This window comes from Natrix helvetica (assembly GCF_964273705.1).
Source record: "Natrix helvetica genome assembly, chromosome: 1".
Classification (NCBI taxonomy): domain Eukaryota; kingdom Metazoa; phylum Chordata; class Lepidosauria; order Squamata; family Natricidae; genus Natrix; species Natrix helvetica.
The window spans coordinates 237,298,010-237,318,866 of record NC_138548.1 but is presented as its reverse complement, the minus strand read 5'-3'; the positions used below and the strand labels follow the sequence as shown (position 1 = coordinate 237,318,866).

The window sequence follows — 20,857 nt, the reverse complement described above, 5'->3', positions numbered from 1 at the left end:
GTTGCAGTGATTCACTTAACAGTTGCAGTGATTCACTTAATAATTGTGGCAAGAAAGGTCATAAAATGGGTCAAAGCTCATTTAACAACTATCTTGCTTAGTAATGGAAATGTTGGGCTGAATTGTGGTCTTAAGTCAAGGACTACCTGTATTAGTCCATGCCTTTCATTTATTTATCCTCAAACCTCGTCAACCATGCTCTGTTTTCAGAATGGTCATCCAGATCCAACTGTTTTCATGGAGTTTTTTTTAAAAAGGGAGTGGCGGGGGGGTGTTGGAAGCATCACTATAAACTGGATGAATGGACGAACCATCTGCGATCGCACAGAAGCAACATTTTAAAATGGAAAACTAGGGTTTACAGGAAACCAGTGAATATACTCGACCCCAAAACCAATGTTTGGGATGGTGTACAGAAGGGGAAAAATACATATTTAGATTAATAAAGGCTCAGGATTCCTGTGCGCACTGTACCAACCTGAAAATAATCGCCAGGCTACTCCTATCATTGCCGTGTCTCTTTTTCATCCCATGCCAAGCCAGTTTTCAGTGACCTGTCTCTGTCTTATCTCCTAGACCGTCCCCAACCACCCAGCAAGCCCATTGTGTTGCAGGAAGATGTCAAGGCCAGGAATGTGCTGCTGTCCTGGGAGCCAGGCAGTGATGGGCTCTCACCTGTCCGATACTACACTGTGCAAACACGGGAACTCCCCGACGGGAAATGGATGCTGCATTCTGCATCGGTGAAGCACAACACCACATCCTTCATTGTGAGCAGGTGAGGCCAGAACTGATGCGATGAGAGGGGCATTTATTTAGAAAGGGAAACAGTTGTTCAGTGTCCCAATTTGTCAGATTGTTGGTAGCCAGATAATCCAAGAGTGTTTACAGGTAGTCCTTGACTGACAACCATTTTTTCCACAACTGTTCAAATTCACAATGGCACTGAAAAAAAGAGACTTGTATGACTGGTCCTCACCCTTACAACTGTCCCAGCATCTCCATGGTCACTTGATCGGAATTCAAGCACTTGGCAACCAGCATGGCTGCAGTCTCGCAGAGTCATGGGATTGCCACTTGTGACCTTCACCAGCCAGCTTCCGACAAGCAAAGTCAATTGGGGAAGCCAGATTTGCTTCATGACAATTTGATTCCCTTTAAAATGGCAGTGATTTGCTTTAACAACTGTGGCCAAGAAGGTCATAAAAATCAGGCGGGATTCATTTAATTGCTTTGCTTAGCAACAGAAATTCTGGTCCTAACTGGTCATAAGTCAAGGACACCGTTTAAAGGGTGGCCTCCCAGTCTGAACTCAATTCTCACAACTTAACTCTCAAGTCTGGAAACAGGACTAGATATGTCGAATCCCACAACTACATCCAGAATGCTTTTCCAAAGACCTTGGGAAGAATTTGCTGGTCTTGGAACAAACAAACAAAAAAGTTAGAATGTAGGTGCTAGCAGGCAGAAGACAGCAAACACAGTTGGGAATTTTTTTTTTCTTCCAAAACCAAACCAGATAACCTTGCATTCTATTTGCAGATTGAAGCCTTTCACCACCTACAAATTCCGTGTCAAGGCAACCAATGACATCGGTGACAGTGAATACAGCGAAGAGTCAGAATCGCTCACCACACTGCAGGCTGGTATGCAAACATGCAAAATCATGAATTACTACCCAGTGTAAAACCTTTTTCCTCCAATCTTGAGAAGAGAGGTGTGAAAGGTAATATGAATTCAGTGAAGGCATTGTGGCCTTCCTGGAAACCCTGATTATCTTTCGCCTAGGCTATCTGAAAAGATCTCATCTTCACGATGTACTAGCTCTACAATGAGACAAAAGAAACAAAACAAAATCAGGTCTAAGAACGCATAAAGAAAGGGGGGAGTTGCCCCTTCTCTACTATTTTGTTTCCCACTTGTATGATAATCCATCTCACATCAAACCCCTATTCAGACCCACTGCTATCTTTTCCTCGTTATAGATTTATCTCTTATGTTTTATTGGTAATGGCCTTGTTTGTGTTAAATTACAAAAGAAGAAGCCGTAGATAAAGCTGGCTATTGTGGGAGGCAAACTTTCTGCTGTGACAAACAGCAGATTGATACAGCTGGGACCAAGTGGAGACAATAGTGTTAGGAACAATTAAGACGAGCAATAGAGTTATAATGGAAGCTAGAAAATACAAAATATAATGGAGTAAAATCTATAAAGAAACTAATGAAAAGAATGATAAGAAGAAACTAGGGTTCCTTAACAAATTAAGAGATGCATACAGTAGATAAGGCTGTTTTAAAAAAAAGGCTAGATAAACCTGTTACAAGTGGACCCATTTACTACAGGTTAGTGAAGTATTGTACCAGAAAGACATCTTGTTTTAGGATCATGGTATCCTCCAATCTGGAAGGAAATTGTACTCACACTCATCTCCAAAAAGAAGTTGTCATTTAAACTTCTGTGAAAGGTAACAACTTCATAGTTTGCAATACCTGGTGCTTTTTTTTTAATCATAAAAAATAGCTTGAGTATTTGATTTGTATTTCTTCTTTTCCTCAGCGCCAGATGAACCTCCCACCATTTTGTCAGTGACACCACACACCACTACATCCGTGTTGATCCGCTGGCAGGTAGAGTCACCTATTCCTTCATTCATTTCCCCATTTTAACTCATATGCATTGGCCAGCTGCCCTCTTCTAGGTTCCGGTGTGCAGCTGGCTGGCGCACCCGAACCCAGACAAGAGCAAATGGCTGGTGTGCAGGCGCACCAGACCAGCTGTCTGGCGCACAAGTGCGCAACAGAACCTGGAAGAGCAGCTGGTGATGACACATATGCCCACAGAGAAGGCTCTACGTGCCACCTGTGGCATGCATGCCATAAGTTCGTCATCACGATACTATACTGTACGATCTTTGGTACAGTGATTTAAGCTTGTTTTCCAGAAGTTCTAGTTATGCAACCTTATGCAAGTAAATCTGAACAATGATATCAGGACTGCAACTTATTTTGACTAAGCAGAATGAGAGTTCCTCATTTACTTGCACCTAACTTTATTATTCAAGATGATAACTAATACAAAGAAAGGGTCTGTGTTCACAGTAGAGTAGTTGACTTTGCTATTGAAACACAGGATACCATAAATGGATCTTGTGCCCCAGGATTGATAGGAAAGGACAATCCTCTTTGAGGGGTATAGAGAACACTAGATGGCATGCATAGAGTGGAGGGAGGCAGAGAACCAGTAACATAAAGACATTTATAGTGGAATTATGAAAAACCACTTGTGGAACGTAGACTTGAGATCAGGAGAAAAGTGGACAGATCCGAAATGGATAGTGACATTATTTCAACCCACTAATCCTTTGTTTTGAGGCATCTTCTACCTATATTGCTGGATTCCATCCTGCTAGCAGAGACTGCATGAACGTACAAAAGCATCCCCCAGAATGGTCACATTTGGAGATATTGCAGTGGGTATTCTGTGCTTCCAGGAGTCACTTTTGCATTCACTGTGTCTTCTTATACAGGCCCCATCTGAGGACAAAATCAATGGCATCCTGCTAGGCTTCCGCATCCGATATCGGGAGCTGCCATACGAAGGGGTACGAGGCTTTATTGCCCGTAGCGTGGGCAGTCCCAATGCCAGATGGACAGAGTTGACCCGTAAGTCTGCAGAGGAGAATGCATGAGTTAAGGATAATCAGAACGTAATTCGCTCACCAAATCTCTGTTCTGCTGCTGTACTGGTTGCCTTTAAATGAGTTTGCAATGTCATTCCCAAGCAAGCTGTTCATAAGACCTGGTGCTAAGGATTGCACACAATGCTTCCTACAATGCTATGGCTTCTATTCAGTACAGTACAACTCCTCCAATGCTAATAAATCCAGAAACTGTTCCTAGAGCAAGACACAATTGAACTTTGTGCTGAAAATGCAAACTCCAGCAAAAAGCCAGTATATGCATCGAAATTCCAAAACGGCACTGTCCAGGATTCCTCTTTCTAATCCATCAGTCTGAAACAATCTCTTGTTCAAGAAATCTTAAAATACATCATAAAACACTTCCTTGAAAATTGGGAAACCTATTTCCCCAAGTTCACATGCAGTACGTAATCATGTATGTTACAGCGATAGGATTCAAAAATGTTAGCAACTAGTTCTCTGCCCGGTTGCTGGGAAGCCCATTTTTCACTCTCAGGAGGCTCCAGAGGCTTACCCGAGTCTCCGGGAGGGCAAAAATGGCCTCTTCCAGGCTCCGGAGGCCAAAAACAGGCTTCTGGAACTTCTGGTAGGCCCGTTTTTCACCCTCCGGAGGCTCCAGAGGCTTCCCTGAGCCTCCAAGAGGCCGGAAATGGGCCCGTTTCCAGACTTCCAGGAGGCCCATTTTTTGCTCTCCCAGAGCCTCTGCACGGGCCCTGCACGTACCTGTCATGATGAACGGGCCACGTGGAAACTCCTGGGAGGGGCAAGGCTGAGTGGGCAGACGGTCCTTGCAACAACTGGTTCGGCGAACTGGATGCAAAATTAATATCCAGTTCACCCGAACCGGTGCGAACCAGCTGAATCCCACCCCTGTTATGTATCATACTTGTTAATAAAATAGCTGGGTAAAAAAAACTTGTAAGATGTTACAGATCAATCATTCCAGTGACTTACTAATGAAAATATACCCAGGTCCTCTATTATAAATTTACAAAAATGCACAAGCAGAAACATCCAACATAAAAACTTCCCCTGAAAAGAATATCTGGAGTAGTTGTTTGTTGCATCAGAGCATTGTTGTATTTGGTCCTCTTGGGGTTGCAAGCTTTGTGTCAGTGTGTCTGTTAGATCTGGGCAACGAGAGACAGACTGCGGACACGAAGTGACTTAACAGCTCTTTATTAGTAGTAGTAGTGATCCAGCTTGTTCTGTAGTCGGAGGGTTCCCCTTTTATAGGGATTGGGCACGCCCCTCGACCAATCACAGGGATACCTGTTTCCCGCTGTAGGAGCGGACCAGAGGGAAGACTTATCCCGATATATGTTAATATCTAACACCCCTCCCCTCCTAGATGGGACGTTGCGGTAGGTAACATAATCTTTTAGGTAGGTGGGTGTTTGTCTTGCTCGGGAGGAACGTCGTAGTTCGGGTTGGTTTGAAGTGGTTGCAGGACTGGGTGCGGGTTGGTTCGAAGTAGTTGCAGGATCGGGTGCTTTTCCTATTTCCCGTTCTGGAGGTCTTGTGTCTTTGTTGCTCGGGCGTTCAGGAGTTTGTTCGGCTGCGTTGTCTGGGGGTTGCTCTGCTACGTGCGTGTTGTCTTGTTCCACGCTTGGCTCGCCGGTGTCGTAGTTTCCTATGATGGGGTTTTCTTGTGGCTGACTTTCTGTAGACAGGAAACTTTCGTCTTCTTTGCGAAGGTTGGAGTGTGCTAGGCGACCCCGAAGTTGATCGATGTGCCTTTTCCAGTTCCGCCCATCTTCTAGTTCCAGCAGATACGATCGTGGACCTGTGATGCCAATGACCTTTGCCGGCATCCATAATGTACCCCCTGCGTAGTTGTGGGCGTAAACTGAATCCCCTACTCTGAAAGACCGGATTTTGCTTGTAGAGTCTGGGGGAGCCGTGGCAGAGTAATTCGGGTGGAGTCGGTCTAGGTGAGATCGTAGGCGGCGGCCCATGAGTAGTTCAGCGGGGCTCCTACCCGTCGTTGCGCTCGGGGTAATGTGTTGAATGAGGAGGTAATGGTCAATGCGTGTTTGCCAATCACCTGGACCCATCCTAGCGAGGGCCTCTTTTGCGAATCGCACCATTCTCTCTGCCTGACCGTTGGACGCTGGATGGAATGGCGCGACGAGGGCATGCCGGATTCCCAACCCTGCTAAAAATGTTTCAAACTGCATGGCCGTGAATTGGGGCCCGTTATCGGATACTAGGAGATCTGGCAGACCATGGGTGGCGAAAAGTCGCCGTAGAACCTTTATGACTGCCTCTGCCGTGGTTGAAGTCATTAGGACTACATCTAGCCATTTTGAGTATGCATCCACAACTATAAGGAAAGTCTGACCTTGGAATGGCCCTGCGAAGTCGATGTGTATTCGCGACCAGGGTGCTTTGGGTTTCTCCCATTCTGTGGCGGGCGCTTCCGGGGGTGCTGGTCTCGATTCCTGGCAGGGGTCGCAAGTGGCCACCCACTCCTCTATTTCTTTGTCCATGTTTGGCCACCAAACATAACTTCTTGCTAACGCCTTCATTCTCACAATCCCCGGATGACCCACATGTAAAGCCTCTAATACATTCCTACGTAAAACATACGGAATAACAACTCGATCCCCCCACAATAAACAACCTTGTAACACTGAGAGTTCGTCCCGTTTTGACCAAAACATTTTGAATTCCGGGCCCACATTTCCCTTTGGCCACCCCCTCCAAACCCAAGTTTGGACTTGTTTTATTAAATTGTCTTTAGATGAGAACCTTGCAACATCGTAGGAAGAAACCGGTCCCGAATCCAAACAGTCAATGAGCAATACCGGTACTTCTGGAGTGGGGTCTGGCAGAATGTCAGGTAATGGGCAACGGCTGAGTGCGTCTGCGTGTCCTAGAGTGGAGCCCGGTCGATGAATCAATTTGTATGAATACGCAGCCAGGAAAACAGTCCACCTGGTCATGCGAGGAGAAAGGGGGACCGGAGTGGGGTGGTTTCCTGCCAGAAGTCCCAACAGCGGTTTGTGATCTGTGATCAGTTCAAAATCGCGGCCGTAGAGGTATTCGTGGAAACGCTTTACTCCCGCTACGGCAGCCAGCGCTTCCCTGTCCATTTGGCTGTAATTCCTCTCGGCCGATGAAAGAGTTCTGGAGTAGAAGGCGATGGGTGCTTCTTTTCCGTCGGGCATCCTGTGGCTGAGGACTGCTCCAACTCCGAAAGGTGATGCGTCGCAGGTCAATACCAACGGTAGGGTCTGGCTGTATTGAACAAGCAGTGAGTCAGTGGTGAGCAGGCGCTTTACCCCGGCGAAAGCTGCAGCTTCGGATCGTCCCCATTTCCATGGTGCGTTCCTCTGGAGTAGACGGTGTAGTGGCTCAGCAACGGTCGCTTTCTGCCTCAGAAAAACGCTGTAGAAGTTAAGTAATCCGAGGAAGGCCTGCAACTCGGTCTGATTTCGTGGTGTGGGGGCGTCCTGGATCGCCTTAATTTTCTTTGAAGTGGGGTGTATTCCCTGTCCATCGATTCTATAACCCAGGAATTCTACGCTAGGCACGTTAATTTGGCATTTTTCTTTTTTAAGGCGGAGGCCCTTTTCTCTGATTCTGGCCAAAACAGATCTGACTCTTTTGTTTAATTGCTCCTCATTTGCAGCGGACACCAAGATGTCATCAAAATAGGGGACGACTCCTGGTATCCCTTGCAAAAGTCGTTCCATGACGCTCTGGAACAATCCTGGGGCAATGCTTACGCCAAATTGTAGCCGGTTGCATTTGAATGCTCCTCTATGCGTCACTATAGTTTGGGCCTCCGCTGTGGCGCTATGCACTGGCAGTTGCTGGTAAGCTTGTGCCATGTCTAACTTTGCAAATACCTTTCCTGGCCCCAACGAGTGCAATAAGTGCTGTACTACAGGCACAGGATATGCGCTCTGTTGTAGCGCGACATTAATTGTGCATTTATAGTCCGCGCAGATGCGGTCTGATCCGTCTGGTTTGACTGGGGTCACGATGGGCGTTTCCCAGCGCGCGTGATCTACCGGCTCAAGGATTCCTTGCTCCACTAACTTATCTATTTCTGTATCTATTTTTGGGCGGAGTGCAAAAGGTACTCGTCTCGGTTTAAGTCGGATTGGCGCCACTTTGGGGTCTAAATTGAATGTTATTGGTTTACCCACATACTTACCAAGACCGGGGCTGAACACATCCTCGAACTCCTTAAAAATCTGTTCAGCGCTGCTGTTTCTCACGGCGTTGATTCCGGTGACTTCTAACCCCAGGGCTTCAAACCAATCAAGCCCCAGAAGGTTCTGCAATGGCGCGCTGGCGATGGTCACGGGCAGCTGGGCTTCGATGTCCTTGAAACGGATGTGGAATGTGCCTTGGCCCACGATGGGGACTTGGTTCCCCTGGTAGTCTCGTAGCAGGACGTCTGGAGCGTGTAGCTGGCTCTTTCTGAGGCTAGGGATAGCCTGTTTCATGGATGCCCATGAAATGATCGTCAGGGTCGATCCTGTGTCAACTTCTAGCTCGCAGGGTGAGCCCTCCAAGAGGACTGTGACTCTCAGCCTTTTTGGCCGCTTAGGGCGGACCTGATGTATTGTGGTGAGATACGTTCGCAACTCCTCTCTCTGGGTCAACTCTATCTCATCGTCAACATCCTGAAAATACTCTCGTTGAGCGTCTTGATAGAACGCTCTTTCAGCTCTTTGTGTGTATTCTCTCTGGGGATACGCTCGCTCACTTCCTTGTGAGTAATCTCTCTGGGAATACGCTCGTTCAGCTCTTTGGAAATTTTCTCTCTGGGTAAACACTTGTGGATTTCTCTCTGGGCGCCCTTTTTGATTTCGCCAGGCCCCTGGGCTGGGCTTCTGTTGGCGGTACATGGGTGGCTGCCGTGAGGCAGGGACTCCGCTCCGGCACACTCGTGCGATGTGCCCAAGTTTGTTGCAGTGCGAACAAACAACGTTCCTGAACCTGCAAGTAGACCTGGGGTGATTCCCTCCGCAGCTTGCGCAGGGCGGCAAACGGGATCCGGGTCTCCCTCCAGGCCTCAAGTGACTGCTCTGCATTAGGTGACTGTCCTCGAACTCGGGATTCTCGTAGTCGGGGCTTGTGTCCTCGTAGTGAACTCTGGTTTGTCTCGGTGCTGGCTGGTTTACGCTGGCCCCTCGTTGTATGGTCACCGATGATTTCTCCGCTGATTCTGACGCTCTTGCTTCGTTTAACGCTGTCTGTAGGGTTAAATTCGGGTTTGCCAACAGCTTCTTTTGCAACGAAATGTCTCTTATCCCACAGATGAGCTGCTCTAAGATGTGCTCTTCCAAATCCCTGTATTCGCAGTGAGCTGCTGCTTTTCGTAGGGCTGCAACATATTGATTGATGGATTCTCCCGCCTTCTGGGTCCTCATGTTGAATTCCTTTCGGCAGACATGGCGGGAAGGTTTTGGCGCGTAATGAGTTTGCAGAGTTTGTTGCAACGTCGTCCACGATACTGCCTGTATTGGAGTAGGCGCAGTGAGGTCTCTGGCCGTATTGAAGACTTCCTTTCCGCAGTAGCCGAGGAAGATGTTTTTCTTCCTCGCATCGGTGATCCCCGTGTATTCGTTCGCTTCGAGGAAGCACTCGAAACGAATCATGAAAGCTTCCCATTCGTCGTTTGCTGGGTCGAAAGGAGCGGGGGGAGCATGCATCGCCATCTTCTTAGTTTGAATTTGCCGCGCTGCGGTGATCTGAGATGGCTGTTGGAATTACTGCCGAATTCCTGGGCTGGATCAAATCCGGAGATTCTGGAGGTAGCGTTCTTCGTCCTATCTGTCTCTCGATCCCACCTTCGTCGCCAATGTTAGATCTGGGCAACGAGAGACAGACTGCGGACACGAAGTGACTTAACAGCTCTTTATTAGTAGTAGTAGTGATCCAGCTTGTTCTGTAGTCGGAGGGTTCCCCTTTTATAGGGATTGGGCACGCCCCTCGACCAATCACAGGGATACCTGTTTCCCGCTGTAGGAGCGGACCAGAGGGAAGACTTATCCCGATATATGTTAATATCTAACAGTGTCAGTCCTTAGCAGCTCAAGGTCTTGGTTGCTTTTATGGAATAATGAATGATGGGACGTGTATATCCTAATGCATATAATAGATGCTGGGAAATTTTGTTTGTCCTTTGAAATTTTATTGTTCTTCCCTTTCTAGTTATTTGTCATATTTCCCTCCCTCTCCCCTTCCCCCCCCCTCCGCTCACGAGACCCCTCAACCTCCTTTGCTTGGACTGGGAATTTCTCCCTGAGCTGCTTCATTTCTTGCACAATAATGATGTTGCTTTGTTTAGCTTGTGTTGTCCAGATGTTTCTTTCCATGTAGCTAACCTTGCACTGCTTTCCCCTTCTGACCACCTGCCATCCCACAGCAACATACGCCATGCAGAACCTGAGCGAGGCCTCCCTGACCCAATATGAGCTGGACAGTAAGTGCGAGCTCCCTCTTTGGCCTATACTCCTGTCTCTGCTTGTGTCTCCGGGCTCGTGTGTGTGTGTGTGTGAAGCAACCCCATCTTGCTCACAACAGGATTACTGGGGATGATACAGATTGCAGTCAGCATGTCTGGAAGAAAGGATACCATACACTAGGGTCATATTTTTCTAAAGTAGTGGTAATAGGTGAGGTTTGCAATGAACTCTATTATCCCTCTCTTAACCAAATCCAAACATTAATAAGGGTAATTTCTGCAGGTTTTTCTTGAGTATACTACATGAAATAACCATAACCCAACCCATTTTGAGAACTCCATTCAAGTAACGGAACAAATGTAATCCACGCTGATCAATAGTTTATAGTAGCTAAGGTGACCAACTTTTTTACAATGAAAAGGAGGACAAATAAATTGGAAAAAATATATCGTAAATAAAAGAAATATTTTATTCATTGCAACAATATTACACTAAAATATGATATATGCATAATAAAAACATTTGCAACATTTTATATTGTAATTATGCTTACATGCCTGTTAATTATTATTTAAATGAGTACTTTTCCATTGAATTAATATTTTTCGTCAATGTATCATCTTCTAACAATATATTGGAAATATCTGAACAAGAAATATCCTTCATATTGAATTTTACGGCAAGTGCTGCAGCTAGAGTATCAACATTCAATCTCGATTTCTCACTTGTCGAAAAATCATTGGCAATTGAAAAAAACTCTTTCAACTGCTGCATTAGTTCCAGGGCAGCAAAACGTAAATTGAACAAGTATAAATAAATGTTCACATGGAATATGTTCATTTTTGAAATGGCTGAAAATATCCACCCATCTTTTATCAATTTCAACATGTTGATTTTCCCATTGTATTAATTTTTCAGAATTTAAATATACATTCAGTCTTCTAATTTCTTCAAAGAGACAATTGTCGTCTATTTTAATGTCTAGCATTTCTTTAGATAAAAATTCAACACAAGATTCAATATCTGTTCAATATACTTGCGATGAAGTTAAAAAAAACACCATTAAAAACTGTTTAATAAAATACGTCACATAACACACAACAGATTAGCCTTCAAATATCAAAAAGGAGGACATGTAGGAGGACACTTTTCGAGGGAGGACAGAACTTACAAAAGAAGGACTGTCCTCCCTAAAGGAGGACGGTTGGTCACCTTAATAGTAGCATATCCAGGAAAGTGGATTTCCATTTCACATCTGTGCTGTATCATAATTGCAGCAGGATGCAATGGAGAAATAATAGAAAGGAGAGCAACCTCCTCTTTAGGGTATTGAAAAAAGGAGATGAGAAACTGAGGTCCAGGAATCGTGGAAATGAATGGAGGTGATAGGAAGCGACCTTAAACAATTTAAGTTCTATTCTCATTGTTTAAAACAGCACCTTTACTCACAGCTAAATGGACAACTTCTTTTTTTTTTTACTTTAAAGTTCACATACTAGAAACCATGCAATAAACCAGAGATCTTGTTCTTGCTTTGTTTGGTGTCTGCTTGCTTTTTGTTTTTTTAGTCCGAAACAATATACTGCCTATATATTTTCCAATCTAAAGAAATCGGACAGGAAGTAGCCAGGTTCTCAAGCAAGGAATAGTGGGAGGAAAAATGAAAGGAGGCTAACCAGAAAGCATGTGCTGCTACTATGGAGGCAGCCCAAGTGATCTCTCCTCCCTTCTCCTATATGACCACTGATTTTCTCCACCTTTGCAGATCTGAACAAACACCGTCGCTATGAGATCCGCATGAGTGTCTACAATGCTGTGGGGGAAGGGCCCACCAGTTCCCCCCAAGAGGTCTTTGTCGGCGAAGCTGGTAAGTTGAGCAAGCACGCTTTGCAAGAGTGTTCCTACTTTGGGTCTCTGTGGCATGTTTTTATCTGCCTACCTGAGGTAGGTAGGATTAGCCCAGGGTTAAATCAGAGAGCTTTTGGATAGGGTTAGCTGTGTCGGCGCAGAGGTTAGAATGCAGTACTGCAGGGCTAATTCGCTGCTCACTCCAGGAGTTCGATTCTGACCGGCTCAAGGTTGACTCAGCCTTCTATCCTCTGTAGTCGATAAAATGAGGACCCAGATTGTTGGGGACAATATGCTGACTCTGTAAACTGCTTAGAGAGGGCTGTAAAGCACTGTGAAGCGGTATATAAGTCTAAGTGCCATTGCTATTGCTATCTGGGTCAGCTGTTAGGGAAACTATTAGAATCAGCCAGTAACAAGCAAACGATCCATTCTTCCATCAATAAAGGCAAAACTGCCAGGAGGACACCAACAGGCCTGGATCCCAAGAAGAGCAAATCCATGGCCAAAGCATGGCATTTATTTGTATGAGGCATGTGTCTGTTTCTCGGCCTAGTGCATTCCTGACTTTCATTCTCTTTGCTTTCTTCAGTCCCTACAGCTGCACCCCAGAATGTAGTCATCCAAACCATCACGGCTACCCAACTCGACATTACTTGGGAGCCCCCGCCTCCTGAGACACAGAACGGAGACATCCAAGGCTACAAGGTATCGATAAAGGAGAATATTTGTAGCTCAGAGTTGAAATGAAGGGCCCTTGGTGCTCTCTGAACTTGGTTGTTTTCTTGCAGACATTTCATTACCAAACTAGGTAACATCATCAGTGCACTGCAAGGCAAGAAAACAACCAAGCTCAGAGAGCACCAGGGACCACCCCCACCCCCCAAGGCTACAAGATAACCACACAATGGAGGGGAGGGGAAGATCTTTCCTGGGGAGGGGGTTGGATTGGTACTCATTTCATCTTGAAAAAATGTTTAAAGATGGAAGCCAGAATCTTATACAGTACCTGGTACAAATTGGGAACCAGCCTTCAGCTGTGGCTGTTTCTTCTGCTATTATTTCATAAATACATCATAGCATAGTCGTCTTTGTTGCTATGTTGCTAATCTTTTAGGTGAGCTTGCATTAATGAGGATTAGCGTCAGGCTAGATGGCACCACAGAAAGTTTTATGGCACACTGGAAATTAGCATGTTCATTAATCCATAACATTTCACAGACTAATGTCTGCTGGGTATTAGGATTGCGTAGAATTACCCAGAGTTATAGGTGTATACACTGATGAGCAGGTGGATAGAAATCAGTGTGAAATAAAATATTGGGAAATATAATGATCATTACAGTATTACCTATGGTCATTCATTTTAAAAAGTAATTGGTAATAACGGAGGCATCATGGAGACAAGTTAATTGTTTGGTCCTTAAGGTAGCACAGTACTCTCATTTGTTTTTGCTGATATAGATTAACCTGAGAGTCTCTTTCTAGAAACAAATATTTTTCAAGATCTTACAGTTCCCTCTTGCTCTTTTTAAAGGCAGGTGTTATTCTGCCTGCTTTTGTTTTGTTTTAATAATAGGAGCATATTTTCAAAAAACACAGCCCACTCTCAGGAGCTGTTCCAGTATCATGGCAGTGTCATTCTCTTATTTCTATTCGCTAAACTTAATCCAAACCCTGAAAAATATTCCATAATATTATCAAAATTGGTTGCAGTATTTTGGTGCCGGGGAACTACAATTGGTTTGAACAGTGTTTCTTAACATTGACCATTTGAGATGTGTGGACTTCAACTCTTAGAATTCCCCTGCCAGCACCACCCAAAGAATTCTGGGAATTGAAGTCCATACACCTTAACTTGGCCAGGGTTGAGGAACAGTGATCTAAGCAGTATAGTACTCCGGCACCCAAAATTGTGCAACCATCTGAAGTGATGCTCGTTTCCAAGCGCCTCATTTTGAGAAAAAGGAAATAATGGATGAAGTTAATATAAAGGGGAGCAACAAAGATGATTGGGGATGGAATACAAGGAGAAACTGAGGAGATTGGGTTGGGCTTGATAGAACATTAAAAGTACTTAAAAAGATGTCACACAGAGAGGCAAGACATAGTTTCTATCATTCTAGAGAGCAGAACATTTAGTAATAATCTTAAATTATGGGAAGGTAGTCTACAGTCTAAAGAATTGAGGCCTTTCAACTATGGTGCTGGAGAAGACTCCTGTGTGTCGCTTGGACTGCAAGGCAATCAAACTGGTCAGTCCTAGAGGAGATCAACCCTGACTGCTCTTTAGAAGGCCAGATCCTGAAGATGAAACTCAAATACTTTGGCCACCTAATGAGAAGGAAGGACTCACTGGAGAAGAGCCTAATGCTGGGAAAGACTGAGGGCAAAAGAAGAAGGGGACGACAGAGAATGAAGTGGCTGGAAGGAGTCAATGAAGCATGAGCTTAAATGGACTCCAGAGGATGGTAGAGGACAGGAAGGCCTGGAAGAACGTTGTCCATGGGGTCGTGATGGGTTAGACACGACTTCGCAACTAACAACAACAGTCTACAGTTGAGTGTTATAAAAAGAAGTCTGAAGGAAACAGGTCAATAATAGAACAAACTATTATGGGCGGTAACGGTATCTCTTCACTGGATGTGTTTATACAGGCATATTCAGGGATTCTTTTATATGGAATTCTGCACCAAACATAATGGTTTCTTTCCACCCGGAGATTCTGTGAAATGGGGCATTGGGAGCCACATGCAGCCTATGTATTAACAATTAATGTAGTGCAGCAATTAAGATATTAGAGTAGAAGACAGGAGCCCCAATTCTAGTCCCACCCTCAACCACAGAAGCTCACTAGGTGATATTCAGGCGCTGGTTCTTGCTCGGTCCAATCAACCGCCAAAGAGCTTTTGTGGAGAAAAATAAGTGGGGAGATCACTATGTACATCACTTTATGCTCTTGAAGGAATGGCAGAACATAAATAATAAGCATATATGTATATTACAGCTTGCCCTACCTCTATTTCACAATGTGAGCAAGTCTAAGACAGCCCCACAGCTAGAGTGCAAATGAACAAAAGAAAACAAAAAACAGTTCCACTTTTTACCTGTAAGTGATGCTGTTGAGTTACAAATAGAACACTGGGACTTTGTGCCTATTTTTTTGCTCCTGGGGGAAAGTCATTCTTGTTTCTGTTTGTATCCCAAAAGTATAAAAAACAGCCTTTCCAGCTCACATAGTATAAGCATGGTCATTTTATAAAGACTCCTGTACAATATCAATGCATTCCTAATATTTGGGACTATCTCAAATAATTCTACAGCTAACAGGGCAGGACGGCTGTATATTATTTATTTACTTGTTTGCTTAACTTGTATTCTTCCCCCAAATCTGTGCAGCTCACAATAATCTAACAAAGAAATATTAAAGTTGATTTTAAAAGATAGAAGAGAGCAAGGGCAATGAAACGAGCGGCGTCACTCTCCCACACCAAAGGCCTGATGAAATGTATTTTATTTTAATAGTGACCAAAACCAATATGTTTAATCTTTATAATTAGTAATATAACATAACAATGGGATGGAATTTAATAACCCCTATGCTATAAGAATTAGAATTTAACTCCTATATAAAATATTACATATTAAATATTATAACATACTATAGTATCGTTCAGGGATTAAATGCATACACTAGAGTTCCCCATCCTTTCCCGCTTTTCGGACCAGCGGGGGGAGGGGGGGTGATGGTTCTGCATAAGTGACTGGCAAGTGTGTGTTCAGTTCACACAAGTGGAAATGCACACGTGTGTGCGCCCTCGCCCGCCACTTCTGCGGACTGGTTCCGAACGTCTCACAACCCACTAGCTTGGGGACCCCTGGCCTGCACAAATGCAGGAATTTAGCTAAGAATTCATATTTAGAAAACATATTGGTTGTGTAACCTTATTATATGTAATTAAAGCTCTGATAGAAATGGCCTTCATTCAAAGCAATGTTTGGCCTTGTCCCAAGTCGCAACTGCTAAAAGGCCACCTTGATTAAGGTTGCCAGGTGTCCACTATTTGAGCGGACTTTTTTCACATTATGTTCACTATTTTTTTCCCCACACAATAGTGGACATTTTTTTCATTCAAAAGCTTTATGATGAAATGGTACGTAATCTAAAGCTGTACAGTCTAAGATAATAAGGATAGGAGAATCGTGTTTTGCTTTTTTTTTTATAAGTTAGAATGAGATCTTTGTCTCAAAGATCGAATATCCATTGAACTCGATTCTCCGAAAAAATTATTAATCATACTCAATTGTTTCACAAGACATTTAATAAAAGTATATAAAATTATTTACATACTATTTTTCTTAACTCACATTTACCTATTTTTATATTATATTTTTGTGTATATTTTTTAATATTTCTCAACGTAGTACTGAAGTTAAAGAATTATTCCTTAAACACAAAGAATTGATCAAAGCTGCGCAGTCAAATAAAAAATACACACGACAGCAAAGTAAAATGTAATTTAATATTTTACATATTATTATAATATATTTGATGTTTTGAACTTTAAGTAAAGTTTTGAAGTGATTATTTTAATACGTGTTAAAATGTTTGACAGAAAATATATAATTTGATTGTAAAAAAAATTTTTTTACTACTTAAGCCCCCCCCCCCCCCGCTTGTCTGCTATTTTTTGGAAGCAGACCTGGCTACCCTAACCTTGATCTATTGTCTCTGAGTTGGGCAGTTGAAAGTACATTATGGAGCCAGAAGTGTTCTCTTGCCAATCTTAGATAAGTATCATCTGGCTTCATGTGTCCAATCAGGGAACAAGGGAACAGTTTAGAAGTGACCTTTGAGGAAAGTTGCTTTCTTGTTTCCCAAGAAACCACAAGGGTGCCAAGTAGTGTTGCCATGGAACCGGTTTGTTGCCGTCTCTTTGGTACCATGACTTCATGGAAGGTCCAACTTCTCCGTGGAAATCTGGATATCATCCAAAAATGACTTCAGAATTCTGTGTATCATTCTGTTCACCCTGTAAATCAAGACTAAGATTTAATTATTTGCACAGTTTTGTCTGGTGGAAGAATGAATAATCTTAATCTTGATATTTTCCAGTAATACAAGGAATACGCCTACCGTTAATGAGATCCTCTGCTTTAAAATACATTTTCATTTCATTTCATTTGTCTCAAGTTCTCTGAAGACATTCTCTTCATTTAAAAAAAATAGGTAAAGATTTCCTCTGTGTAGTCCTGTCTGACTCTAGGGGATGGTGCTAATTTCCATTCCCTAGCTGAGGGAGCCAACATTGTGTGAAGATGCTTCCATTGTCATGTGGCCGGCATGCCTATATACCAGAGGTGCAGGGAATGCTGCTACCTACCCACTGAAGTGGTACCTATTTATCTACTTGCATTTGCATGCTTTCAAATTGCTAGGTTGGCAGAAGCTGGGGCAAGAACGGGAGCTCACCCCATCGCATGCCGCTCTTAAACTGTCAACCTTCTGGTCAACAAACCCAGCATTTTAACCACTAAACCACCGCATCCTGCTTTAAAATTCTTCAAACAGTGTAATAGTTAACAATAAAAAAACATGTTTAGAGATTCATCCTTGTCACACATCTCCTTTTTGTGAGTGTCCTTTTCTTATTATCATTTTGCTCTTCAAAATTAAAACGAAATCCCGTAAACTCTGGGAGACTACTGCAGGATCTCTTTTCTTGCTGATACCAGTAAAACTTCCTCTGTTTTAGATATTTTTCTCTCCTTTATTTCTTTGTCTCTGAGTCCATCATTATGTGCAATGTGGGAAAGATGTAGGATAGTGCAGTCACTGTATTAACATAAAAATGTCACATTGCTAAACAACTTAAAATGCTTTATAAACAAGTTCATGTCATAGTACTGCACATCTACAGCTTGTTAATATTTGCCGTTCCTAATACCAGTTGTATTCCTAATTCTGTCCCTCTGATGAATGAAGATTTCCCTGAGACCTGTTCTTACACCCATGCCTCCCAAATCCTTCTGTCCTCAATTCCCTCTTCCCTCTAAACATAATCTGGGAGGAGGCACCCAGGGTTGCCATGCTTTGATCAGCACTTCCACGGCTCATGTATCAAGATATTTTCTCCTACATTAAGGAAATGAAAAAAGGAAATGCTTTATCAATTTCCAACCTTAAACAGATGTCTATCGTGAAAAAAAGGAGAGGCAATGCTTGTATAAATTATTACCTGTGTATTTATGAGGCAGAAATCTCAACATTTTTGAATTCTTCAAGTAACTAGGCAGTTATTTAATGGGCCATTGCTTTTTCAGTTTCACAGTGTATTGTGGTGGATAGATGGCAGCACTTAGCTAGCTGTAGCTAATCTCAAAAAAGCTAATCAGGGTCAAATCTGATTAGTATTTTGAGGGGAGACCACTACGAAATCTTACGGATATAGACAAGACTGGAAAATTGTACAAGACCCCAGAAGACAATGTAGTCACCAGGAATCAAGGTTGATTTAAGGGAGACTTCATTCTTTTTCTTGAAGTATCACTTCATTAAGAATCTCTTAATGTATTACCTTGTTATTGGGTGATTCTAGTTTACCAATGCATCAACACCGTCAAAAAGCTTTTTTCTAAAGAGTCAATGAAATGCAACTGGGTCTGTGAGATGATACTGAAGAATCCAGGTGTGAGGCTTCAGATAATTGAAGGGTGGTACATAAAGTGATACAACTCTGAAAGAAAAGACGTGATGCATAACCACTAGAATGAAAACTTGTTAGTTTAGGAAAATTTGACTTTCCATGTCCACATTTTGGAATGGAAGAGCAGGTTCATGTGCCAAAACCAAAGCGAGTCTTTATTTCATCCTCTTGCCTCTTTATTTTCTCCTGCACATTTTCCTTCTATATCCTTAATTGCATTCGATTTTCCCTGTTCCACAGATTTATTTATGGGAAGCTCAGCGGCAGAATGAAACTGAAAGGGTGAAAACACTCTTCTTACCAGAGAGTGGTGTCAAATTGAAGAACCTGACGGGCTACACTTCCTACCTCATCTCCATCCTTGCCTTCAATGCTGCCGGTGATGGCCCCCGCAGTATCCCTATCAAGGGCAGGACCCAGCAAGCAGGTAGGTGGCATAGCACTGGCCAGTAGGCATTCAGAGGCGGGGGAGAGACTCTCCATGCATTGGCAAAGGCTTTGCTAAAGTGGACAGTTGCCCAGTTACAGATAATGTTCAATCACTGTAGGAGAAAGAGTGACAGAACCTGGGGGAAGACTTAAAAGAGGGATCAGCCTACAATCCCTAGGTAACCACAAGCTAAGTTCAACCTCCCTTGAATTCTGTTGCCGCTTATCTAAATCCAAACATGTTTTAACCATTAATTTAGAATTTTTTTTGTCTTTTAATGACCTCATAATCCCTTGGATTGGGGTGGAGTCGGGGCAACTGAATGGAGTTGAGCTGGCCGGATGCCCTTCCTGTCACCAGTGCAGAGTTTGCAGCAGATACTTATTCATTGTGCCCGGAGAGAGAAATATCTGTCGCTACCTAGGATTGAACTCACAGCCTGCTGATTGTGAGGCAAGAGCTTCACCTCTAGGCCACTGCACCATTCAATTAAGAAGATGAATGATAGAAAAGACCAAGTGCAGGGGTCGGCAAACTTAAACACTCAAAGAGCCATTTGGACCCATTTCCCACGGAAAAGAAAACACTGGGAGCCACAAAGGTCCTAACCGGAAGCCCCCTGTTCAATTCTGGAGCTGACCGGAAGTTCAGTTCCCCCACAATAGAGTCTCCTCCTAGCTCGGAATACTTTTTCCTCTACCTATCATAACCGAAAGCCCTAATAATTGTGGAGACAACTGGAAAGCCCTCCCCTTGCCATAGAGTCTTCTTCTCCTGGTGCACTGTGCTTCTCTCCCCCCCCCCTCCCCAAACTGGAAGCTCCTCTCAAAATTGTGGTGCCGACCAGTGACGGAGCTGCAGCAGAGGGAGGAAAGAGCCACATGCCGCAGTTTGCTGATCCCTGGCATAGTGGAAGAGCCAGATTTTCAAGGCTTGTTTAAAGGCAGGGAGGGAGGATTTGAAGATTTCCAGATTCCAGCCCACCTCTTTCTCAATACATGTTTAAGTACATGTGGAATACTTTTAAGTTAGATGTACCTGTCAGACTAGTAGGGACATCCATTTGGTGTGTGTGTGTGTGTGTTTGCTAATCTAGAGCTTCCAGAGAATATAAAATTCATCCTCAGCTGCATCCAAACTATTCAACAGCTGAATGATCATAGAGTCTGCCAATGTCACCGTTTCTGGTTCTGAATTAGGAAAAATCCTTTAATCTGTTCTCTAGAAGAAGAAAGAAAATAATATGCTAGCATCCCTGTTCTATCCAATCTTTGCATTTTTCTATGTTTATGTGGTGATTTGAAAACAAAATCCTCCCTGGAAAAAAGATCATACCCAAGGGAAGATCAGTTATAGTATAGCAATAGCACTTAGACTTATACCGCTTTACAGCCTTCTCTGTAAACCATCTGTAAACTGTTTAAAGAGTCATCCCCCAACAATCTGGGTCCTCATTTTACCCACCTCGGAAGGATGGAAGGTTGAGTCAACCTTGGGCTGGTGAGATTCAATCTGCCAAATTGCAGGCAGCTGGCAGTCAGCAGAAGTAGCCTGCAGTTCTGCACTCTAACCACTACGCCACAACGGTTATAAAATAATAAATAAATGCCATTGAGTATGGAAGCTCGAGAGCGATATTGCAATGTGTCTATGTTCAAAAGTCTTTTAAAGTACCTGTGACTATGCCAATATATTAGTAAAACGGCATTCAAAAGCCATTCCGAGAGGGAATTGGGTGGG

The 20,857-nt window shown here is 43.5% G+C and overlaps 1 protein-coding gene across 2 annotated transcripts in view; it reads left to right on the top strand.

Moving 5' to 3' along the window:
- Positions 1-20,857, top strand: part of SDK2 (sidekick cell adhesion molecule 2) — a 468,912-nt gene that overhangs the window by 424,424 nt on the left and 23,631 nt on the right. Inside the window, exons 30-37 of one of the 2 annotated variants that reach the window (XM_081938774.1) lie at positions 577-778; positions 1,543-1,646; positions 2,558-2,628; positions 3,528-3,663; positions 10,093-10,149; positions 11,898-11,999; positions 12,573-12,688; positions 18,928-19,114. In XM_081938774.1, coding sequence (XP_081794900.1) covers positions 577-778; positions 1,543-1,646; positions 2,558-2,628; positions 3,528-3,663; positions 10,093-10,149; positions 11,898-11,999; positions 12,573-12,688; positions 18,928-19,114 — 975 coding nt within the window. The remainder of the gene's footprint in view (positions 1-576; positions 779-1,542; positions 1,647-2,557; positions 2,629-3,527; positions 3,664-10,092; positions 10,150-11,897; positions 12,000-12,572; positions 12,689-18,927; positions 19,115-20,857) is intronic. The other variant, XM_081938775.1, reaches the window with a different exon arrangement.